The 20,102-nt window shown below is 43.8% G+C and overlaps 1 protein-coding gene across 2 annotated transcripts; it reads right to left on the bottom strand.

Moving 5' to 3' along the window:
- Positions 1 to 966: 966 nt before the first annotated feature.
- Positions 967 to 19,873, bottom strand: LOC140288482 (uncharacterized). Of its 2 annotated transcripts, XM_072379189.1 has the most exons (13): positions 19,730 to 19,873; positions 16,455 to 16,563; positions 16,264 to 16,377; positions 15,472 to 15,585; positions 14,861 to 14,980; positions 14,612 to 14,719; positions 12,291 to 12,369; positions 11,915 to 12,128; positions 8,559 to 10,578; positions 8,279 to 8,452; positions 6,827 to 6,988; positions 6,589 to 6,635; positions 967 to 2,155 (listed from the first exon to the last, which is right to left on the bottom strand). In XM_072379189.1, the coding sequence occupies exons 1-13, from the start codon at positions 19,824 to 19,826 to the stop codon at positions 1,605 to 1,607; spliced, it is 3,909 nt and encodes a 1,302-aa protein (XP_072235290.1). In that variant the 5' UTR covers positions 19,827 to 19,873; the 3' UTR covers positions 967 to 1,604. The 2 variants fall into 2 exon arrangements, with proteins under 2 accessions (XP_072235290.1, XP_072235291.1); XM_072379190.1 differs by lacking the exon at positions 14,612 to 14,719.
- Between the last annotated feature and the right edge of the window lie 229 nt (positions 19,874 to 20,102).

The raw sequence follows: 20,102 nt of genomic DNA, 5'->3' as shown, positions 1-20,102 counted from the left end.
GAACCCTCTGTGCACTTTGGGCTACCTTTATCTTTGGGCCACCTTTAGGGACACGCAAGAAAAAACTCATGAACAGTTTCTCCCCAAAAGCCATCACCATACTCAATTCCCATCTGAAAATCAATGAACTATTAACTATTAACTATTAACATAACTTGTACAAATGCTCCACTTCTTATTTTGCACTACGTGTTTTTAATTCCGGATGCATACAATGGCACTGAGATGATGGCATAGTAGATGAATGGTGTGAATGAGACAGTGAGAGTATACTTATTTTTTTAAAACTTCCGTAAGTGCACTAAATTTCATTGTATCTGATGACAATATATTTCTATTGTATAATGAACAGTAGATGGCAGCAATATGCCATTGATGCATCTGGGCTGCCAAACCCAAAGAAGAAGAAGTACTTCTATGTCAGACCTGAACACCATGCCACACTTTCAGGTAACAAGAGTCTGGTTCCACAACTTGGAAGCCTGGGAGCTGAGGATTCTGCCTCCCATTCTACTTCTAGGAACCAAAGGTAAGCCTGCTGTCTGAAAATGGAACGCTTTGTTGGGTTAATATGGCTCTTTGAGGATTTTAAGTTTCACTGGGGCTTGGTCATTGAGTGCTTTGTATTTAGGGTGAATTATGATTCCCATTAGACACCAAGGATGTGCTTAACTTTGGACAAATTCCATCAGTGACAGAAGCTGCTCCCACAGACGGGTTTAGGTTAAAGGACACGTCCTGGGTCAAAGTTCTTTACAGTAGTTTTGGAAGCCAAAGTTATTTCGTTCAGATTCGCTGGATGGTAAGACGGTGCGTTCGTGGACAAAACGATGACTTGACATTTGTTTGAAATTAATGGCAGAAAATTCTTGTTCATTCTTGAAATGCTTTAAGTTTTACTGATCTGTTTTATTTATTCAACCTGTGTGGCAGTGAGTGTTGCCAGAAACAATACAGAACACCAACTGATGAATGTGTGCCTTTATTCATATCAAAGTGGGTTAAAATGAGTCACTCAAAAAGTAGTTCAGAGTAAAACTCTACATTGTGGAACTCTTGGTGAAACAATGCATTTGTTTTACCACAGATTATATACATTCCTAATGATGCTCCCAGGAAGGACCCCGGATGCAGTCGTGTTTACTGCCGATCAAGTCAAGATCGAGCTGGAATACCCACGACTACTGTGGAGTAAAATGACACCAAACTAAATGCCTAACAGATATTTTCTCTTATGAAATGCGTTCAAAGATGAACAGAACTGTTTTTTTTTGTAAAAACGGACAAATCTGGAACAGCAACATCTGAAAAAAGCTAGTTAAACAACAAAATACTGTCACACTTGTTATAGTTTGTGCGATTTAGCTGTGTCAGAGGTTAAAAATAAATGGCTTTTCTAAATTTGACACTTATCTCCATCCTGCACTCAGTTTCACCCCCAGTTTATCACAACGAAATGACAAAAATAAGATAAAACAGTATCGAATAACACCATTTATATACTTTGTACAAAATAGATAAACATGTAGATATACAAATAGTATCTGTCCATTTCTAATCAAATGTACTGCAATCGCAAGAAGTGCTTCTCTGAGTGGAAGAGACTATATCTTCTCAACAGAACCCAGAGACACAGAGGAGCCAGGCCAGAAGCCAAAGCCAGGATGCAGAGGTTCGGTGAATGTGATCTTTAAGGTGTGGAGGTGGATCAGTGTGTCAGAGGAGGCTCTGTAGAAGGACAGAGTGCCAGCAGGATGGTCCACATACACTGCTACTCTGTGAGAGGCGGCAGAGGAGTAGGAGAAGGAAGAGATGAAGTCCCTTCTGCTGTTGTGGCAGACGGAGTACCGACCTTCATCGGAGCAGCTCAGACTCCAGGACTGACTGTTAAATCCAAACTCGCAGTCGTTGCTGTTTCCTTTTTTCCTGATTTCTCTGTAACTCACTGATATCTCTACCTTCCCGCTCCACTCGACCTCCCAGTAACAGCGACCAGTCAGACCATCGCTGCACAGCAGCTCAGGCCAGAAGTCAAATCTGTCTGGATGATCAGGATACTTCAGATCCTCCTCCACCATGGTCACCTTCCTGCTGTTGTCAGACAGTTTGAGGTTTTTGTTCACTGTGTTTGTGTCGATGGTGAGTCGACAGGAATCTGATGGAGAGAACAAACACAATCCAGCTGCAGTTATTGATCTATCATCTCTTTATTCATGCAGCTTGGCAACTCTTTTTAGGATGCGTGCCTATCGTATGACCTACGACCTCAGCGTTATACAGAGAAATACAAGAAAAAGAACAGATACATCGCCCTGGCACCACTTATATTTCCTTTACTTACCTTGTTTGTGATGCAAGTGCCTGAATTGCTACACAGCTTTGTAACAAGTTCATCAGCACTGACGGCAAAGTTTTTGCTTTTGTTCCTGACTGTAGCACCACATAATGGTATTTACCTTAAAGCAGCACCTCAGCTGAGGTTCCAAGTGAGTTAAACTGATACTGAGAAGACTGCTGATTGGCTAGAGACAATCCTCGTCTATGGGCATTACAATGTCTCAGTGGCAGCGCAGGTAAAAAAGTGACCTCCCACTATCTTTTCCAAAGCTGTTTTCCTAGACCTCATGGAAGACGTGTTAAGAAAAAATGGCTGAAAAAATTCTCATGGACTCAGGAAAAGACAACCACTCCGCAGTGATAATTCAACCACAATTGCACTCTGTGCTCTTATGCCAAAGCATTGGACCTCATTTCCTTAGTATTTGGAGAATTCCAACAGCTCTTGGCTGCAGCTCAGATATAGTCAGTTAATTTCACACAGTTAGGAAGGTTCCTAAGCAAAATGGAGAACTGAACCAGACACCAGCACTATGATGGGAAAAGACCAATCATGCTGTGCTGAAAGAAGCGTCTCATGTCCATCAACCACCGCTGCAAACTGATGAGACGATGCATTGACACTTTGAGTCATGAGTGCTATTTCCTGAATTACCTTCCTTTTTTGTTGGTCCACATTTGTCATTGAAAAAATATGTGGAATTGGACTCATTTTGGCGGATGGTCCAATTTGGAACACTTTTCTGATGGCACGGGTGGCTGAAAGTGAATACTCGCTCAACCTAAACGCCACCTGGTGTTGTTAAAAGATAAAGGTGGCCCAAAGTGCAGAGAGGGTTCCCACTCCCTAGGAAGTAAAAATGGGGCACTTTTAACTGATACAAGTTCCCCAGTGAAGCAAGTAAATATGGCACAAATTTTATCAGTTAAAGTGTTCCAAAATTAAGTAGCTATAAGGTCCCTAAAGGTGGCCCAAAGATAAAGGTGGCCCAAAGTGCACAGAGGGTTCCCACTCCCTAGGAAGTAAAAATGGGGAACTTTTGACAACTAAAAGTTCCCCAAAGTGAAGCAAGTAAAAATGGCACACTTTCTATTAGTTAAAAGTGTTCCAAAATGAAGTAGCTATGGGGTACCCTTAACCGATAAAAGAGCCCCCTGGTGAAGCAATTACATATGGCACACTTTTTATCAGTTAAAGTGTTCCAAAATGAAGTAGCTATAAGGTCCCTAAAGGTGGCCCAAAGATAAAGGTGGCCCAAAGTGCACAGAGGGTTCCCACTCCCTAGGAAGTAAAAATCGGGCACTTTTAACTGATACAAGTTCCCCAGTGAAGCAAGTAAATATGGCACAAATTTTATCAGTTAAAGTGTTCCAAAATTAAGTAGCTATAACGTCCCTAAAGGTGGCCCAAAGATAAAGGTGGCCCAAAGTGCAGAGAGGGTTCCCACTCCCTAGGAAGTAAAAATCGGGCACTTTTAACTGATACAAGTTCCCCAGTGAAGCAAGTAAATATGGCACAAATTTTATCAGTTAAAGTGTTCCAAAATGAAGTAGCTATAAGGTCCCTAAAGGTGGCCCAAAGATAAAGGTGGCCCAAAGTGCACAGAGGGTTACCACTCCCTAGGAAGTAAAAATGGGGCACTTTTAACTGATACAAGTTCCCCAGTGAAGCAAGTAAATATGGCACAAATTTTATCAGTTAAAGTGTTCCAAAATTAAGTAGCTATAAGGTCCCTAAAGGTGGCACAAAGATAAAGGTGGCCCAAAGTGCACAGAGGGTTCCCACTCCCGAGGAAGTAAAAATGGGGCACTTTTAACTGATACAAGTTCCCCAGTGAAGCAAGTAAATATGGCACAAATTTTATCAGTTAAAGTGTTCCAAAATTAAGTAGCTATAAGGTCCCTAAAGGTGGCCCAAAGATAAAGGTGGCCCAAAGTGCACAGAGGGTTCCCACTCCCTAGGAAGTAAAAATCGGGCACTTTTAACTGATACAAGTTCCCCAGTGAAGCAAGTAAATATGGCACAAATTTTATCAGTTAAAGTGTTCCAAAATTAAGTAGCTATAAGGTCCCTAAAGGTGGCCCAAAGATAAAGGTGGCCCAAAGTGCAGAGAGGGTTCCCACTCCCTAGGAAGTAAAAATGGGGCACTTTTAACTGATACAAGTTCCCCAGTGAAGCAAGTAAATATGGCACAAATTTTATCAGTTAAAGTGTTCCAAAATTAAGTAGCTATAAGGTCCCTAAAGGTGGCCCAAAGATAAAGGTGGCCCAAAGTGCACAGAGGGTTCCCACTCCCTAGGAAGTAAAAATCGGGCACTTTTAACTGATACAAGTTCCCCAGTGAAGCAAGTAAATATGGCACAAATTTTATCAGTTAAAGTGTTCCAAAATGAAGTAGCTATAAGGTCCCTAAAGGTGGCCCAAAGATAAAGGTGGCCCAAAGTGCACAGAGGGTTCCCACTCCCGAGGAAGTAAAAATGGGGCACTTTTAACTGATACAAGTTCCCCAGTGAAGCAAGTAAATATGGCACAAATTTTATCAGTTAAAGTGTTCCAAAATTAAGTAGCTATAAGGTCCCTAAAGGTGGCCCAAAGATAAAGGTGGCCCAAAGTGCACAGAGGGTTCCCACTCCCGAGGAAGTAAAAATGGGGCACTTTTAACTGATACAAGTTCCCCAGTGAAGCAAGTAAATATGGCACAAATTTTATCAGTTAAAGTGTTCCAAAATTAAGTAGCTATAAGGTCCCTAAAGGTGGCCCAAAGATAAAGGTGGCCCAAAGTGCACAGAGGGTTCCCACTCCCTAGGAAGTAAAAATCGGGCACTTTTAACTGATACAAGTTCCCCAGTGAAGCAAGTAAATATGGCACAAATTTTATCAGTTAAAGTGTTCCAAAATTAAGTAGCTATAAGGTCCCTAAAGGTGGCCCAAAGATAAAGGTGGCCCAAAGTGCAGAGAGGGTTCCCACTCCCTAGGAAGTAAAAATGGGGCACTTTTAACTGATACAAGTTCCCCAGTGAAGCAAGTAAATATGGCACAAATTTTATCAGTTAAAGTGTTCCAAAATTAAGTAGCTATAAGGTCCCTAAAGGTGGCCCAAAGATAAAGGTGGCCCAAAGTGCACAGAGGGTTCCCACTCCCTAGGAAGTAAAAATCGGGCACTTTTAACTGATACAAGTTCCCCAGTGAAGCAAGTAAATATGGCACAAATTTTATCAGTTAAAGTGTTCCAAAATGAAGTAGCTATAAGGTCCCTAAAGGTGGCCCAAAGATAAAGGTGGCCCAAAGTGCACAGAGGGTTCCCACTCCCGAGGAAGTAAAAATGGGGCACTTTTAACTGATACAAGTTCCCCAGTGAAGCAAGTAAATATGGCACAAATTTTATCAGTTAAAGTGTTCCAAAATTAAGTAGCTATAAGGTCCCTAAAGGTGGCCCAAAGATAAAGGTGGCCCAAAGTGCAGAGAGGGTTCCCACTCCCTAGGAAGTAAAAATGGGGCACTTTTAACTGATACAAGTTCCCCAGTGAAGCAAGTAAATATGGCACAAATTTTATCAGTTAAAGTGTTCCAAAATTAAGTAGCTATAAGGTCCCTAAAGGTGGCCCAAAGATAAAGGTGGCCCAAAGTGCACAGAGGGTTCCCACTCCCTAGGAAGTAAAAATGGGGCACTTTTAACTGATACAAGTTCCCCAGTGAAGCAAGTAAATATGGCACAAATTTTATCAGTTAAAGTGTTCCAAAATGAAGTAGCCATAAGGTCCCTAAAGGTGGCCCAAAGATAAAGGTGGCCCAAAGTGCACAGAGGGTTCCCACTCCCTAGGAAGTAAAAATGGGGCACTTTTAACTGATACAAGTTCCCCAGTGAAGCAAGTAAATATGGCACAAATTTTATCAGTTAAAGTGTTCCAAAATTAAGTAGCTATAAGGTCCCTAAAGGTGGCCCAAAGATAAAGGTGGCCCAAAGTGCACAGAGGGTTCCCACTCCCGAGGAAGTAAACATTGTAGTGTACATCCACTGAGTTATCAAAAAGAAAGTCCTTATATTGGCCTGCTACTTACAACCATGCCAAGATGTTGTATGTTACCCTGTGCAGCCTTCTGAGACTAACTTTGGAGAGTCCAACTTCTGTGAGGCCTCTGAGTAAGCTTAGGGATCTCTTGCTCTTTGGGAACAGCTATTACAGTTTGAAGGTGGTTTAATGTGTGTTGCTTGTGTGTGTTGTCATGTATCAGATGAAGAACACACTTACACTTCCTCAGACCTGGTGTCAGCCATCGTTCTCCAGCAGGCTCCACCCTGAAAGGAGGAGGGGGGGGGGGGGGGGGGGTTAGAGCAGCACACATGGACATTACATGGTTCTCAGACTGGCATAAAAAGATCAAAACTTGCTGTTTCTTTCTTCAACACACCACTGTGCAGCACAGAGAACATGTTTCCAGCTCTTCCTCCTCTATCAGACACCGTGTGGCTGCAGCAGGCCTCCATACCTGAGTTTGTGTGGATCCTTCAGTGCGGCCCTCAGCAGCTTCACTCCTGAGGCTCCTGGATGGTTGTAGCTCAGGTCCAGCTCTCTCAGATGGGAGGGGTTGGAGGTCACAGCTTCAGCCAGAGAAGCACAGCCTTCCTCTGTGATCAGACATCCTGACAGGCTGCAGGCACACAGAACAACTCAAATGTCTCCATACCGTTACTAAATGAGACGCCTGGGATTTCTGGCTGATCGTCACTGATGCTAACTCACTACAGCCACCAATTGGTCTTGGTTGGAATTTCCTTCCTTTTTTTTTTTTTGTTGGAATAGTATTACCCCCTACTCTAAGCCAACATTGTAGTGCCCATCCACAGAGTTATCAAAAAGACAGTCCTTGCATTTGCCTAACATTTACAACCATGCCAAGATGTTGTATGTTACCCTGTGCAGCCTTCTGAGACTAACTTTGGAGAGTCCAACTTCTGTGAGGCCTCTGAGTAAGCTTAGGGATCTCTTGCTCTTTGGGAACAACAGCAACTCAGCCACAAAGTGGTAGGCCACGTAAAATGACAGAGCAAGGTCAGCAGAGGCGGAGAGGTCGCCAACTTTCAGCAGACTCAACCACTACAGACCTCCAAACTTCATGTGGCCTTCAGATCAGCTCAAGAACAGTGCGCAGAGAGCTTCAAGCAATGTGTTTCCATGGTAACTGCATCCAAGCCATACATCACCCAGTGCAATGCAAAGCGTCGGATGCAGTGGTGTAAAGCTGCCGCCACTGGACTCTAGAGCAGTGGAGACACATTCTCTGGAGTGAAGAATCACGCTTCTCCATCTGGCAGTCTGATGGAGGAGTCTGGGTTTGGCGGTTGCCAGGGGAACGGTACTTGTCTGACTGCATTGTACCAAGTGTAAGGTTTGGTGGAGGGGGGGTTATGGTGTAGGGTTGTTCTTCAGGAGCTGGGCTTGGCCCCTTAGTTCCAGTGAAAGGAACTCTGAATGCTTCAGCATACCAAGAGATTTTGGACCATTTAATGCCCCCAACTCTGTGGAAAAAGTTTGGGGATGGACCCTTCCTGTTCCAACATGACTGCGCACCAGTGCACAAAGCAAGGTCCATAAAGACATGGATGAGCCAGTTTGGTGTGGAAGAACCTGACTGGCCTGCACAGTCCTGACCTCAGCCCGATAGGACACCTTAGGGAGACTGCAAGCCAGGCCTTCTGTCCAACATCAGTGTCTGACCTAACAAATGCGCTTCTGGGCAAAGCTCCTAAAGACACACCTAAAACTTGTGGAAAGCATGCCCAGAAGAGTTGAAGCTGTTATAGCTGCAAAAAGTCAGCCAATGTCATATTAAACCCTATGGATTAAGAATGGGATGTTATTTAAGTTCATATGCGTGTAAAGGCAGATGAGCAAATAGTTTAGGCAATATAGTGTATGTGCACGATATTTAAACCCTTACCTCAGAGTTTCCAGTCCACAGTTCGGACTCTTCAGTCCAGCAGACAGCTGCTTCACCCCTGAATCCTGCAGGTCGTTGTTACTCAGGTCCAGTTCTTTCAGACTGGAGGACAGGAAGCTGAGAGCTGAGGACAGAGCTGCACAGCTTCTCTCTGAGAGGTTACAGCCACTCAGTCTGTGGAGATAATAACATCAGAAAGTACAATAAAGAAATTAACAAGCAGCCAGTGACGCTGTGTTTATCAATGACAATCTGTTAATCTAACTATTGGTATACTAACAGAGCTTTGTTGGAGGCTTTGACCACTGGCAGCAGCCTCAGAAGAGCCTCCTCTGAAGCAAAGTATTTCGTCAGGTCAAACACATCCAGATGTTTTCCTGATGACAGTAAGATGAAGCCCAGAGCTGACCACTGAGCAGGAGACAGTTTATCTGTGGAGAGACTTCCTGAACTCAGGGCCCGTTGGATCTCCTCCACCAGAGAACGATCATTCAGTTCATTCAGACAGTGGAACAGATTGATGCTTCTCTCTGCAGACAGATTCTCACTGATCTTCTCCTTGATGTAATCGACTGTTTCCTGAATGGCCTGTGAGCTACTTCCTGTCTGTGATCTACTTCCTGTCTGTGAGCTACTTCCTGTTTGTGAGCTACTTCCTGTCTGTGATCTACTTCCTGTCTGTGAGCTACTTCCTGTCTGTGATCTACTTCCTGTCTGTGAGCTACTTCCTGTTTGTGAGCTACTTCCTGTTTGTGAGCTACTTCCTGTCTGTGATCTACTTCCTGTCTGTGATCTACTTCCTGTTTGTGAGCTACTTCCTGTTTGTGAGCTACTTCCTGTCTGTGTCAGCAGGCCTCGTAGGAGACTCTGATTGGTCTGTAGGGAAAGACCCAGGAGGAAGCGGAGGAACAGGTCCAGGTGTCCATTTGGACTCTGTAAGGCCTGGTTCACAGCACTCTGGTAGAAGAGAGTCTCTTTCAGTGTTTCAGACTCCTGAGACGTTGATTCTTCTCCCATCAGGTTGAGTCCAGAGCTGATGAAGGTCAGATGGACATGAAGAGCAGCCAGAAACTCCTGAACACTCAGATGGATGAAGCAGAACACCTTCTCCTGGTATAGACTTTTCTCCTCTATAAAGATCTGTGTGAACACTCCTGAGTACACTGAGGCTGCTGAGATATCGATGCCACTCTCTGTCAGGTCTGATTCATAGAAGATCAGGTTTCCTTTCTGCAGCTGCTCAAAAGCCAGTTTTCCCAGAGACTCAATCATCTTCCTGCTCTCTGGACTCCAGTGTGGATCTGTCTCAGCTCCTCCATCATACTTGACCTTCTTCACTTTGGCCTGAACCACCAGGAAGTGGATGTACATCTCAGTCAGGGTCTTGGGCAGCTCTCCTCCCTCTCTGGTTTCCAACACATCCTCCAGAACTGTAGCAGTGATCCAGCAGAAGACTGGGATGTGGCACATGATGTGGAGGCTTCGTGATGTCTGGATGTGGGAGATGATGCTGCTGGCCTGCTTCTTGTCTCTGAATCTCTTCCTGAAGTACTCCTCCTTCTGTGGGTCAGTGAACCCTCTGATCTCTGTCACCATGTCAACACAGCCAGGAGGGATCTGATTGGCTGCTGCAGGCCGTGTGGTTATCCAGAGGCGAGCCGAGGGAAGCAGGTTCCCCCTGATGAGGTTTGTCAGCAGCACATCCACTGAGGTGGACTCTGTAGCATCAGTCAGGGGCTCCTTGCTGTGGAAGTCCAGAGGAAGTCGACACTCATCCAGACCGTCAAAGATGAACACAACCTGGAACTGTTCAAACCTGCAGATTCCTGCTGCTTTGGTTTCAGTAAAGAAGTGATGAACAAGTTCCACCAAGCTGAACTTTTTCTCTTTCAGCACATTCAGCTCTCTGAAAGTGAATGGAAACAGGAGCTGGATGTCCTGGTTGGCTTTGCCTTCAGCCCAGTCCAGAGTGAACTTCTGAGTTAAGACTGTTTTCCCAATGCCAGCCACTCCCTTTGTCATCACTGCTCTGATTGGTTCGTCTCTTCCAGGTGGGAGTTTAAAGATGTCTTCATGTCTGATGGATGTTTCTGCTCTGCCTGCTTTCCTGGATGCTGCTTCAATCTGTCTGACCTCATGTTCTCTGTTGACATCTCCAGTTCCTCCCTCTGTGATGTAGAGCTCTGTGTAGATCTGATTCAGAAGGATTGGTTTTCCTGCTTTAGCAACGCCTTCAAACATGCCTTGAACCTTGGTCTTCCACTTAGACTTCAGTTTTGAACAACACGTGTGAGGAGATCCTGAAAAGCACACATATTATCGTCAGCTTCCCATATTTTTTGCAATTACTTTACCATCTCTGGCTGATCCACAAAAACACAATGGACCAAAGGAAGAGAAGAGGGCATCATCAATGACATTCTGAAATAACAAAGTTGATAGAAGCACATCTGTACTTAAAATGTCAAAGAATGATAGTTCTAGGAGAAAGAGTAAGGTTAAAAATAAAGAGCAAAGTATTCCAATGCCACCAGAAAGTGAAAATATTCCTCTGGTAAACTCTAAAATAAGCTGTCACCAGTTCCCTGTTACCTGCCCGGGGAATTCACTGCTGTGCTTTTGGCCGTTGTTTACATCCCTAACGCCACAGCAGTGCCCAGCAGTCTCCATGACGACAGCAGCGCCTTAGAGGCCACTCATCCCGATGCTGTCTCTATTGTCACGGGAGACTTCCATCAGTGCGGACTGTCCTCACCAAATATTATCGACATGTGAACAGTCCCAGACTGGGCTGCACCTCCACTTGGGACCACATCTCTCTGTTCCTGTATCCGGCTTACAGACAAAGATTAAAACAAGCGACCCCAGTCCCAGCAAGTGGAACTCTGGTCCCCAGAGACTGAGGGCCACCCTACAGGACTGTTTTGCCTGGACTGACTGGATGTGTTTAAGGCTGCAGCCGCTCGGGAGGACTCTTCCATCCAGGACTATGCTGAGTCTGTCACCCATCTTCACAACATTGTACCCAACATACAAGTCAAGAAGTTTCCAAACCAGAAGCCCTGGATTAACAGTCGTGTGCTCGGTCTGTTGCATTTAACACCGAGATCGAGTCCAAAGCCGCCAAGTGTGGACTGAGGAAAGCCATCACAGCAGCAAGGAGGCAGTACAGAGAGAAAAGCTTCTACTCCACATCTGACCCCAGGCAGTTGTGGCTATATTCCCGTCCCTAACAACAAGTGTTTATGTTGGTTTAAACCTTTTTGTTCTACACAGATAATAAATTGCGTGTACACCATGAAATTCAATGACCAATAAACTCGGGAACTGTGCCCTTGTCATAACACCCCTTTATCATCTTGCTGCCGTCAATATTCCCAGGACCTGGATTTGAGGACCTGACTGCAAGGCACTCAAGGCTTCGTCCCCCGTTTTGTTTCACCTGCTTTGTTTAAATCTGACATTGATTCCTGATACGCCTCTTTTGATTAAATAACTTTTTATGAATGATTGAAAACTGCTTTTGGACAGTTATAGCAGTGACTAACTAACTAAACCCCTCATATGCAATGTAAGGGCTAAAAAATATAGACCTTCCTTGCTGACATGTCACATCTTTTAGAGAAATCCTCTTACTGCTCTGCAGACGCTCAGCCAGCTCCTCCTGCTTCATTCTCCTCAGGAAGTGAACTGTGATCTGCAGAAAGGCTTCTTTGCTGTTCCTTTGTTCTTTATCCTCCAACAACTCCTCATCCTCCACATCTAAGCATTCTGGGTAAGGTGCACTCAGAACCTTCTGGATCTTCTTCAGCTCCTCCTTCACAAAAGTGAGCATGTTGTCCTCCAGCAGCTGGAACAGAACACTATATGAATGAGCCAATCAGGCTGAAATCATGGAGCCAAACATCAGATCCATGTTGGACACACTGACAATCCGCTGGTCTGCAAAGTGCAGCCTGGAGATGACTGTGAACACAACAGATGGAAAAGTAGCTGCTGTACATGTACAGACCATAAATATGGAGTCCAGCTGTGTCTGATGCTGCTGGGCAGACTGCCCACTGGGAACCTCTGAGCTCTGCTGGTCCACTCTGTGTATAGAAAAATGTGTGAATACAAATAGAACATTTCTGGAAATTTTGGTATGGGCATGCCCTACTGCCCATTGCTCCCTTGCTGCTTTGCTTTGGGGTGGTAGTGCTTGTGTTGTGTTCTGTTTAAAGTGGTTCTGTCTAATGAGTTCTGGTTGTGTTTGGGGTAGTTGATAATGGTCAAATAAACCACACCCCCTGGTGATTGAGGGTTGTTTATGAACCACACCCGTTATTGTTTGGGGTTGTTCTGGTTCTGTCTGAAGTGGTTCTGGTTATGTTTGGGGTGGTTAATAATGGCAGATAAACCACACCCCCAGCAAAGGGTTGTTGATGAACCACACTCCCTGTTTCCAGAGCACCCCGGGTCTTTGAACATTTGAATGATGTCTCTACGATGAAATGTTGCCAAGCAACAAGCCTTCAAAATCAGCATATCAATCAATTAGCTTCAAAATTAGCATAAAGTTAAAGTTTACTTTCTCAAAGACTGTAAATCCCAGCATAATGAGGCTACAATATGTTGTGGTCCAAATCGTCCCGAGTCTTTAAATGTTTGTACGATGTGTGTACGATAAACTATGGCCGAGCAAAAGGCTTCCGAAATCAGCAGGTGTGTTCATTAGCATTAAAGTTACAGTAGACTTAACGTTGAAAATTCTCAAAAATTGTAATGCCACCCTAATGAGACTTTAATATGTTGTAGTCCAAACTGTCCCGAGTCTTTAAAAGTTTGAACGATGTCCGTACGATAAAGTTTGGCCGAGCAAAGCCTCTCCAAAATCAGCATGTCAAACATTAGCATTAAAATGATGACCAATTTAAAGTGTCATATCTCAGAAACCGTAGTAGCCAACATAACGAGACGAGAACATGTTGTAGTCCAAAGCTTCAGGTGTGTTTGAACATTTGACCGATGTCTCTACGTTATAGTGCGGCCGAGCAAAAGTCCTCCAAAAATCGGCATAATAACCTCGTAGCATCAGCTAACAGAGCACAAAAACATAGTGAGTTCATGTCTATGTGATGCAACATTAGCAAATATGCTAATGATGCTAGTATTTAGCATGATGCTAGCATCTGCTGGTTCTGTCTAAGTTGGTTCTGGTTCTGCCTGAGGTGGCTCTGGTTATATTTCATTCACTCTTAGGCTCCCCTTAGGAATGCATAGGATTTGTGTTGCCACGGTAACAAGCCTCATGTTAATGGTTTAACGGTTTTAACGTTAAATTTCTCAAAAACCGTAACAGCCAGCATAATGAGACTGAAATACGTTGTAGTACAACGCGTCCCGGGTTGGGGAACATTTTAATGATTTTTCTACAATGAGCTGTTGTCTAGCAACAAGCATCCAAAATCAAATTTCCACTTTTTTTTAATTTAAACATATATATGTGAATTAATTTGTGTATGTAGGAGCAGCTGAAGGTGGGTCCTCGATTTCCATGGCTTCAATCAAGAAATCACCCGAAATGACCTCTGTCTCCCAATGGTAAGCGGAACATTTCAATAGCTTATACTAGACAACAGGTCTTTTTTGAATATTAAACCTGGTTTATATCCTGTGAATATACCACACCTTTGTTGTGTTGCTCACTAATTTCTCAAAGCTTTAAGCAGCTAAGCAGCAGCCTGCTGACTGTTCCTCTCCTGAAGCTGGAACACAGCACCTCCATCAGCTGGATGGGGTTCAGACGTACAGCTTTTTAATTCTAAATAAATCTGTCTGTCCTCCTCCATCCAGCAACACCTGCCACCTGAGTGGAAGTTCCTGCCGACACTGTTAGAGCCAAAGCCCAAAGGTGCCACCTGCTGGACCAGCTGCTGTCCTGCAGACACCTCCTTGCATCTTCAGCTTCAGGCTTCCAGTCCATTGTTCAGATCAGCTGCTTTGCATTAAACCAGTTTTCTTTCTTCTCTGTTTCCCATTTAACATCAGTGTTCTGGTGATCCATTTAACCTTTGACCTTTTTCATGAGAATTGTTCATCTCTGTGGTGAAATCGTCTTCAGCTCTCACTTCTGCACTTTTAAAATTCAATTTAAGGTCCAATTAGGCTGGAATTCATTTAATTTAACTCTCAGAATGACTCAGCAACATTTCAAGACTTTTCCCTTTAAATCCTTTTGTTGTTTTTAACCCTTCAGCTTTTCTTTGCTGACACTTCTGCCTTTTTCAATCAGCTTCAAATCGTTTAATTTCTTTTTCTGAGGGAACTTTATCTGTGTCAGTGAAGGTGTACCTCTGAACATCTGGGTGGTGCCTTTTCCTCGGAGTATGTTTCATGGAAGGGTCAGTCTTCTGGGACTCAGAGCTGGGTTCAGGTGAGCCTGGGTTTTCCAGCTTCCTCCTAAACAACACAAAATCATTTATGAACATAGAAATGGATGTGAAACAGAGCTGAGCTCACATTAAACACATGCTGGAATAAAAGCTGTTCAGACCGACTCTGCTACATTTTACTCTGTGACAACATTTACACTCAGCTCACCTCTGAGAGGACGGATGTTGGCCTGATTTGAATTCTTCATAACGACCCATTGAGTTGTCGCTCTTCATGGACACACAGCTGGGTTCAGGCTCATTTTCAGGTCCTGGTCCAGGCTGGATCCTGTGAATAAAAAAAAAAAAAAAGCAATTTTGTTACGGTAATGAACATAATAACTAAAATTACTGTATCAATAAAAACATTTCTGAATGTTTACACTATGTGACTATTCTGAACTATTAATAGAACATGCATGGAAAAAATAAAAGGTCTACCTTTCATACATATTCAGTTATCATCAATTGAAAATGTGTTACGGTAATGAATTTATTTGGTCAATGACTCAATAAAACATTCCGAAAATGTATTAAAGAACGTGTATTGATCACTAATTTTAATTGAGCCAGTTAATTCAGACCCTGCTTAATTTCGACCTAAAATTGACCTAAATTTGTTTTTGCCAAAGTTAGGACAGTTTGGTGAGAATCACCCATATGAACATAGAAATGGATGTGAAACAGAGCTGAGCTCACATTAAACACATGCTGGAATAAAAGCTGTTCAGACCGACTCTGCTACATTTTACTCTGTGACAACATTTACACTCAGCTCACCTCTGAGAGGACGGATGTTGGCCTGATTTAAAGTCAATATAATCAGGCATCGACTGGTCGCTCCTCATGGAAACACAGCTGGGTCCTGGTTCAGGTTCAGGTTCAGCTTGGATCCTGTGAATAAAGGTGGTTTGGTGAGGTGAGCTCTGACATGGAGAAGAGTCGTGTAAATATGTAAATATTTGGATGGGAATGAGTGATACCTTCAAATTTAATTTTTGTACAGGAACTATTTGTCAAGTCTTTTCAGATTACTGAATTGACAGTTTTTTTAATTATTTGTGAAATTTACAGTACAGGAAAGATTTAGTGTAAAAAAAAAAAGCAATTTTGTTACGGTAATGAACATAATAACTAAAATTACTGTATCAATAAAAACATTTCTGAATGTTTACACTATGTGACTATTCTGAACTATTAATAGAACATGCATGGAAAAAATAAAAGGTCTACCTTTCATACATATTCAGTTATCATCAATTGAAAATGTGTTACGGTAATGAATTTATTTGGTCAATGACTCAATAAAACATTCCGAAAATGTATTAAAGAACGTGTATTGATCACTAATTTTAATTGAGCCAGTTAATTCAGACCCTGCTTAATTTCGACCTAAAATTGACCTAAATTTGTTTTTGCCAAAGTTAGGACAGTTTGGTGAGAATCACCCATATGAACATAGAAATGGATGTGAAACAGAGCTGAGCTCACATTAAACACATGCTGGAATAAAAGCTGTTCAGACCGACTCTGCTACATTTTACTCTGTGACAACATTTACACTCAGCTCACCTCAGAGACCGCTGGTCTGATTTAAAGTCAATATAATCAGGCATCGACCGGTCGCTCCTCATGGAAACACAGCTGGGTTCAGGTTCTGGTCCTGGTTCTGATCCAGGCTGGATCCTGTGAATAAAGGTGGTTTGGTGAGGTGAGCTCTGACGTGGAGAAGAGTCGTGGACAGTTGGAGACGGGGGTCTCACCTCTGAGCTTTGCTCCGGCTCTCATGTTCCCCACACAGAGTGGTTTTAGTGTCCTCACACTGATCCATGCTGCTGGATTCACAGCAGCTCACACACTTCCTGCCTTCAGCTGCAGAGGAAACACAGATCATTCATCTGCACATCAACTCAAACCCTCTTTCCATCGTTTGGGCTGTAAAAGATCAGCTGCTCCTCTGATTGGCTCAGATTCTCTGTTTCATATCAGTCTCAGTTGAACATCTACTGAAGGACAAAGTCCTTTCTGTCTTGTTCAGCATAACCAGAGAGTTCATGCAGAGAAGGGAAATATAACTCCAATCAGAACACAGCAGCGTGTTGGAATATGTTAATATGGGGAGAAGAGACATGTGAGATTTAAAATAACCTGCAGTTTGCATATGAATTTAAACGTTGTTGCGTCCTTTAAAGTGTGGAAGAATTTGAAACCAAAAGGCAGGTTGCAGTCATTTCCGTTGGCTGTGAGCTGAGGTTCGCTGCCGATTAACGCGCCATAAAGGACCATTTCACTACTTTTTCACATGTTTTCCTAACAGATTAGATGCTGTGTGAAAACCACAAAAATCTAAGCTGGATTCAATTATTCCAGAAAGGTATAGATTCGTTGATATCTTGTTTGGGATTTGTGAAAATGATGAAAATGTGCGCACATCTGTTTTTCTAGCACTACATTAACTTCACATTGAATGTGGCCCTGTGAGTAACTGTCTCCACAGGAGTCCTGCAGCGAGGATAAAGCTGTTCTCCAGCGGCTGTCCGGCTGCGCTCAGAGCGCTTTCAGCGGCTCATTTCCGCCTCCTTCACAGACCTCTGACAAGACTGACAAGCTTCACCTGTCCCTGTTATTTAGGCCAGTTGGATAGATTTAGGAAAATACAGAATGTGAATACATAATGTCAAAGAACAAAGCCAATTCTAACATTAATACCGCTGCTCCTGCTCCACAGCTTCTGCCACAAAATGGAGGCTTAAACCATGAGCCTGCTCACACGGTCGCTTTAGTTGCTCTGTTACCAACTATAAAGCCACAGATTTCTGCTGCTCCTGCTGTAAGTGAGCTGCTGTTCACAGTCAGACATTTAAAACACGTTAACTTTACCTGCACGGGGAGCTTCACGCGGAGAAAAACAGCGCGCGACACAGAAAACTAACTGCGTCACCACTTATTGGAAAGTGAAAGTTAAACGGCTCTGTTCGGGAAATAAAGAAGGGGGTTGGACTCAGGCTCTGGCTACAAACTCAAGCTGTTAAAATGTCAACAGCGTGATCTTGTTGGATTAAAATCACACTTGGTGACATGTCATGAAAACCTCTGACTTTATTCATTCTTTCATGGGGTGATGGGAGTAAAACGCTGACTGTGTGTTTTACACACTTATTATTTTCGCTAGAATCTCAGGCAGGGGCGACTCTAGGGTCGGAGCTTTCGGGGTCCTGAGCACCCAACGGGCCCCACTGCCACCACCCTCCCTTTTTCACACTAAAACAATAAATATGTCCATTGAAAAATGATCAATAAGGCATCATGGGGACATTTTGGTTGTGTTGAATGAATATAGCTCAAATTTTCCAGAGGATATTCATTCATTTTTTTTTAGAATTGTCATCTCTAAAACTGCTAAGCTAATAAAAACCAGCGTTAATAGTGTGTGTGTCCAACTTCAAAAGTATTTTCTCTTTGAAGGTCACTCTCTGGGCCATAAACTAATTCAATAATAATAAAAAAGAGGGGTATGGAGAACCAAAACAGAATTGGACTTTGTTTTGGTTCCTGTTGAAGGTTGGTGCACTGCAGCCATGGTTATAAGTATGAGCAGAAGTGTGGGGATAGTCATTAACGGCTCTGGAGGTGATCGTGCACAAGCGCTAGCAAGTGATAGCAAGTTCGGTTCTTTTTAGGGAGTCAGATCAAGTCATTTGACTGTAGCCGCGCTAACGGAACTAACCGGGCTAAAGCGCTAAATGGGCTAACGGAACTAACCGGGCTAACGGCGCTAAATGGGCTAACTTAGCTAACTGGGCTAACTTAGCTAACTGGGCTAACGGTGCTAACGGAACTAACCGGGCTAAAGCGCTAAATGGGCTAACGGAACTAACCGGGCTAACGGAACTAACTGGGCTAAAGCGCTAAATGGGCTAACGGAACTAACCGGGCTAACGGAACTAACCGGGCTAATGGAGCTAAATGGGCTAACGGAACTAACCGGGCTAACGGAACTAACCGGGCTAACGGAGCTAAATGGGCTGACGGAACTAACCGGGCTAACGGAGCTAAATGAGCTAACTTAGTTAACTGGGCTAACTTAACTAAATGGGCTAACGGTGCTAACGGATCTAACCGGGCTAACTTAGCTAACTGGGCTAACTTAGCTAACGGAGCTAACCGGGCTAACGGAGCTAACTGGGCTAACTTAGCTAACGGAGCTAACCGGGCTAACGGAGCTAACTGGGCTAACTTAGCTAACGGAGCTAACAGGGCTAACGCAGCCAACTGGTAAACGGTGCCTGGACTCCAGGACTCGCCGATATGATGTCGGAATTGGAAGAACTGTCGGTAAAATGAAAAAAGCGTGAGACGCAGCTTTGAGTCGTTGCTCTTCATGGACACACAGCTGGGTTCTGGTTCTGGTTCAGGTTCATTCCTGTGAATAAAGGTGGCGTTTGGTGATGTGAGCGCTGGGCTCTGACATCGAGAAGAGTCGTCGATTATCGATTATCTGACCATGATGATAAATCTGATATCTGAAGCTCTCTGATGAATGCAGGACTGAACATGAACAGCTGCAGATAAGTAGCAGCAGGACTCCATCCTGCAGGAACACTGCAGACTGACAGGAACCACCAGGGGGCGCTCACTGCTCTCCGTTAAATATGATTCACCCACTGATGAGCCCACACAGAGGCTCCAGACACACCTGAGTTCTGATCCTCCATAAAACAGCTGGAGGATCAGAGTCCAACAGGATCAGAGTCCAGGATTAATCTGGATCTCATACCAGGACAGAGTTTTATTGTGTTCAGAGAGCAGAGATGAACAGAGTGTGAGTGAACAGCACATTCCAGTCAGAGCTGGTCTGTTGGAGGAGAAAACAGCAGCAGGCTGAGTGGGAACATTTCATGTTGGTAACAAGCTGCAGCTCCTCATCAACACACTGATTGTTGCTGTTTACTCTCACCTCACAGGACTTGTGTCTCATCAGCCGAGGAAATCTCTCTCTGCTCGGAGACTTTGTTAAAGGACTCAAAGTGTCACTTACTCTGCTTCTTCCACGAACTTCTTCCCTCTGCAGCTCTCTGCTGTCCGGACCGGGTCTGTGTGGAAGAAGAGGAAATCCTCGGCTTCTTCTCTGACATCAGTCCTCTGTGTCTGCAGGCTGCTGCCGTCACTCTGAAGCTCTGAAAGCATAAAAGAGTCTTAAAGCGACCAGAGGTCAGCTGCTGCAGCTTTATATGACTTTAGTTCATCAATAATTAACCTGCAGCAGCTTTCTGAGTGAACCTGAAAACAAGCAAGTTTGGACTTTTATTTAAATGAAGTTCAGGATTCAGTTTGTCTGTTTCTGGTCTCCTTCATCCAATCAGAACATCCGATCATCTTTAATGGCAGCACATGTGACCAGTTTGTCCCTG

Source organism: Leuresthes tenuis, unplaced genomic scaffold, assembly GCF_036924035.1.
Source record: "Leuresthes tenuis unplaced genomic scaffold, fLeuTen1.0.hap1 SCAF_1, whole genome shotgun sequence".
Lineage (NCBI taxonomy): Eukaryota > Metazoa > Chordata > Actinopteri > Atheriniformes > Atherinopsidae > Leuresthes > Leuresthes tenuis.
This window is presented reverse-complemented; position numbering and strand designations above follow the sequence as displayed.

Coding starts and splice junctions, on each gene's coding strand:
- LOC140288482 (XM_072379189.1), bottom strand. CDS start 19,826: ATGTCAGAGAAGAAGCCGAGGATTTCCTCTTCTTCCACACAGACCCGG. Junction 16,564..19,729: donor AAGTTCGTGGAAGAAGCAGA/GTAAGTGACACT, acceptor TTTCCTCTGCAG/CTGAAGGCAGGAAGTGTGTG. Junction 14,981..15,471: donor CAACATCCGTCCTCTCAGAG/GTGAGCTGAGTG, acceptor TTTTATTCACAG/GATCCAGCCTGGACCAGGAC.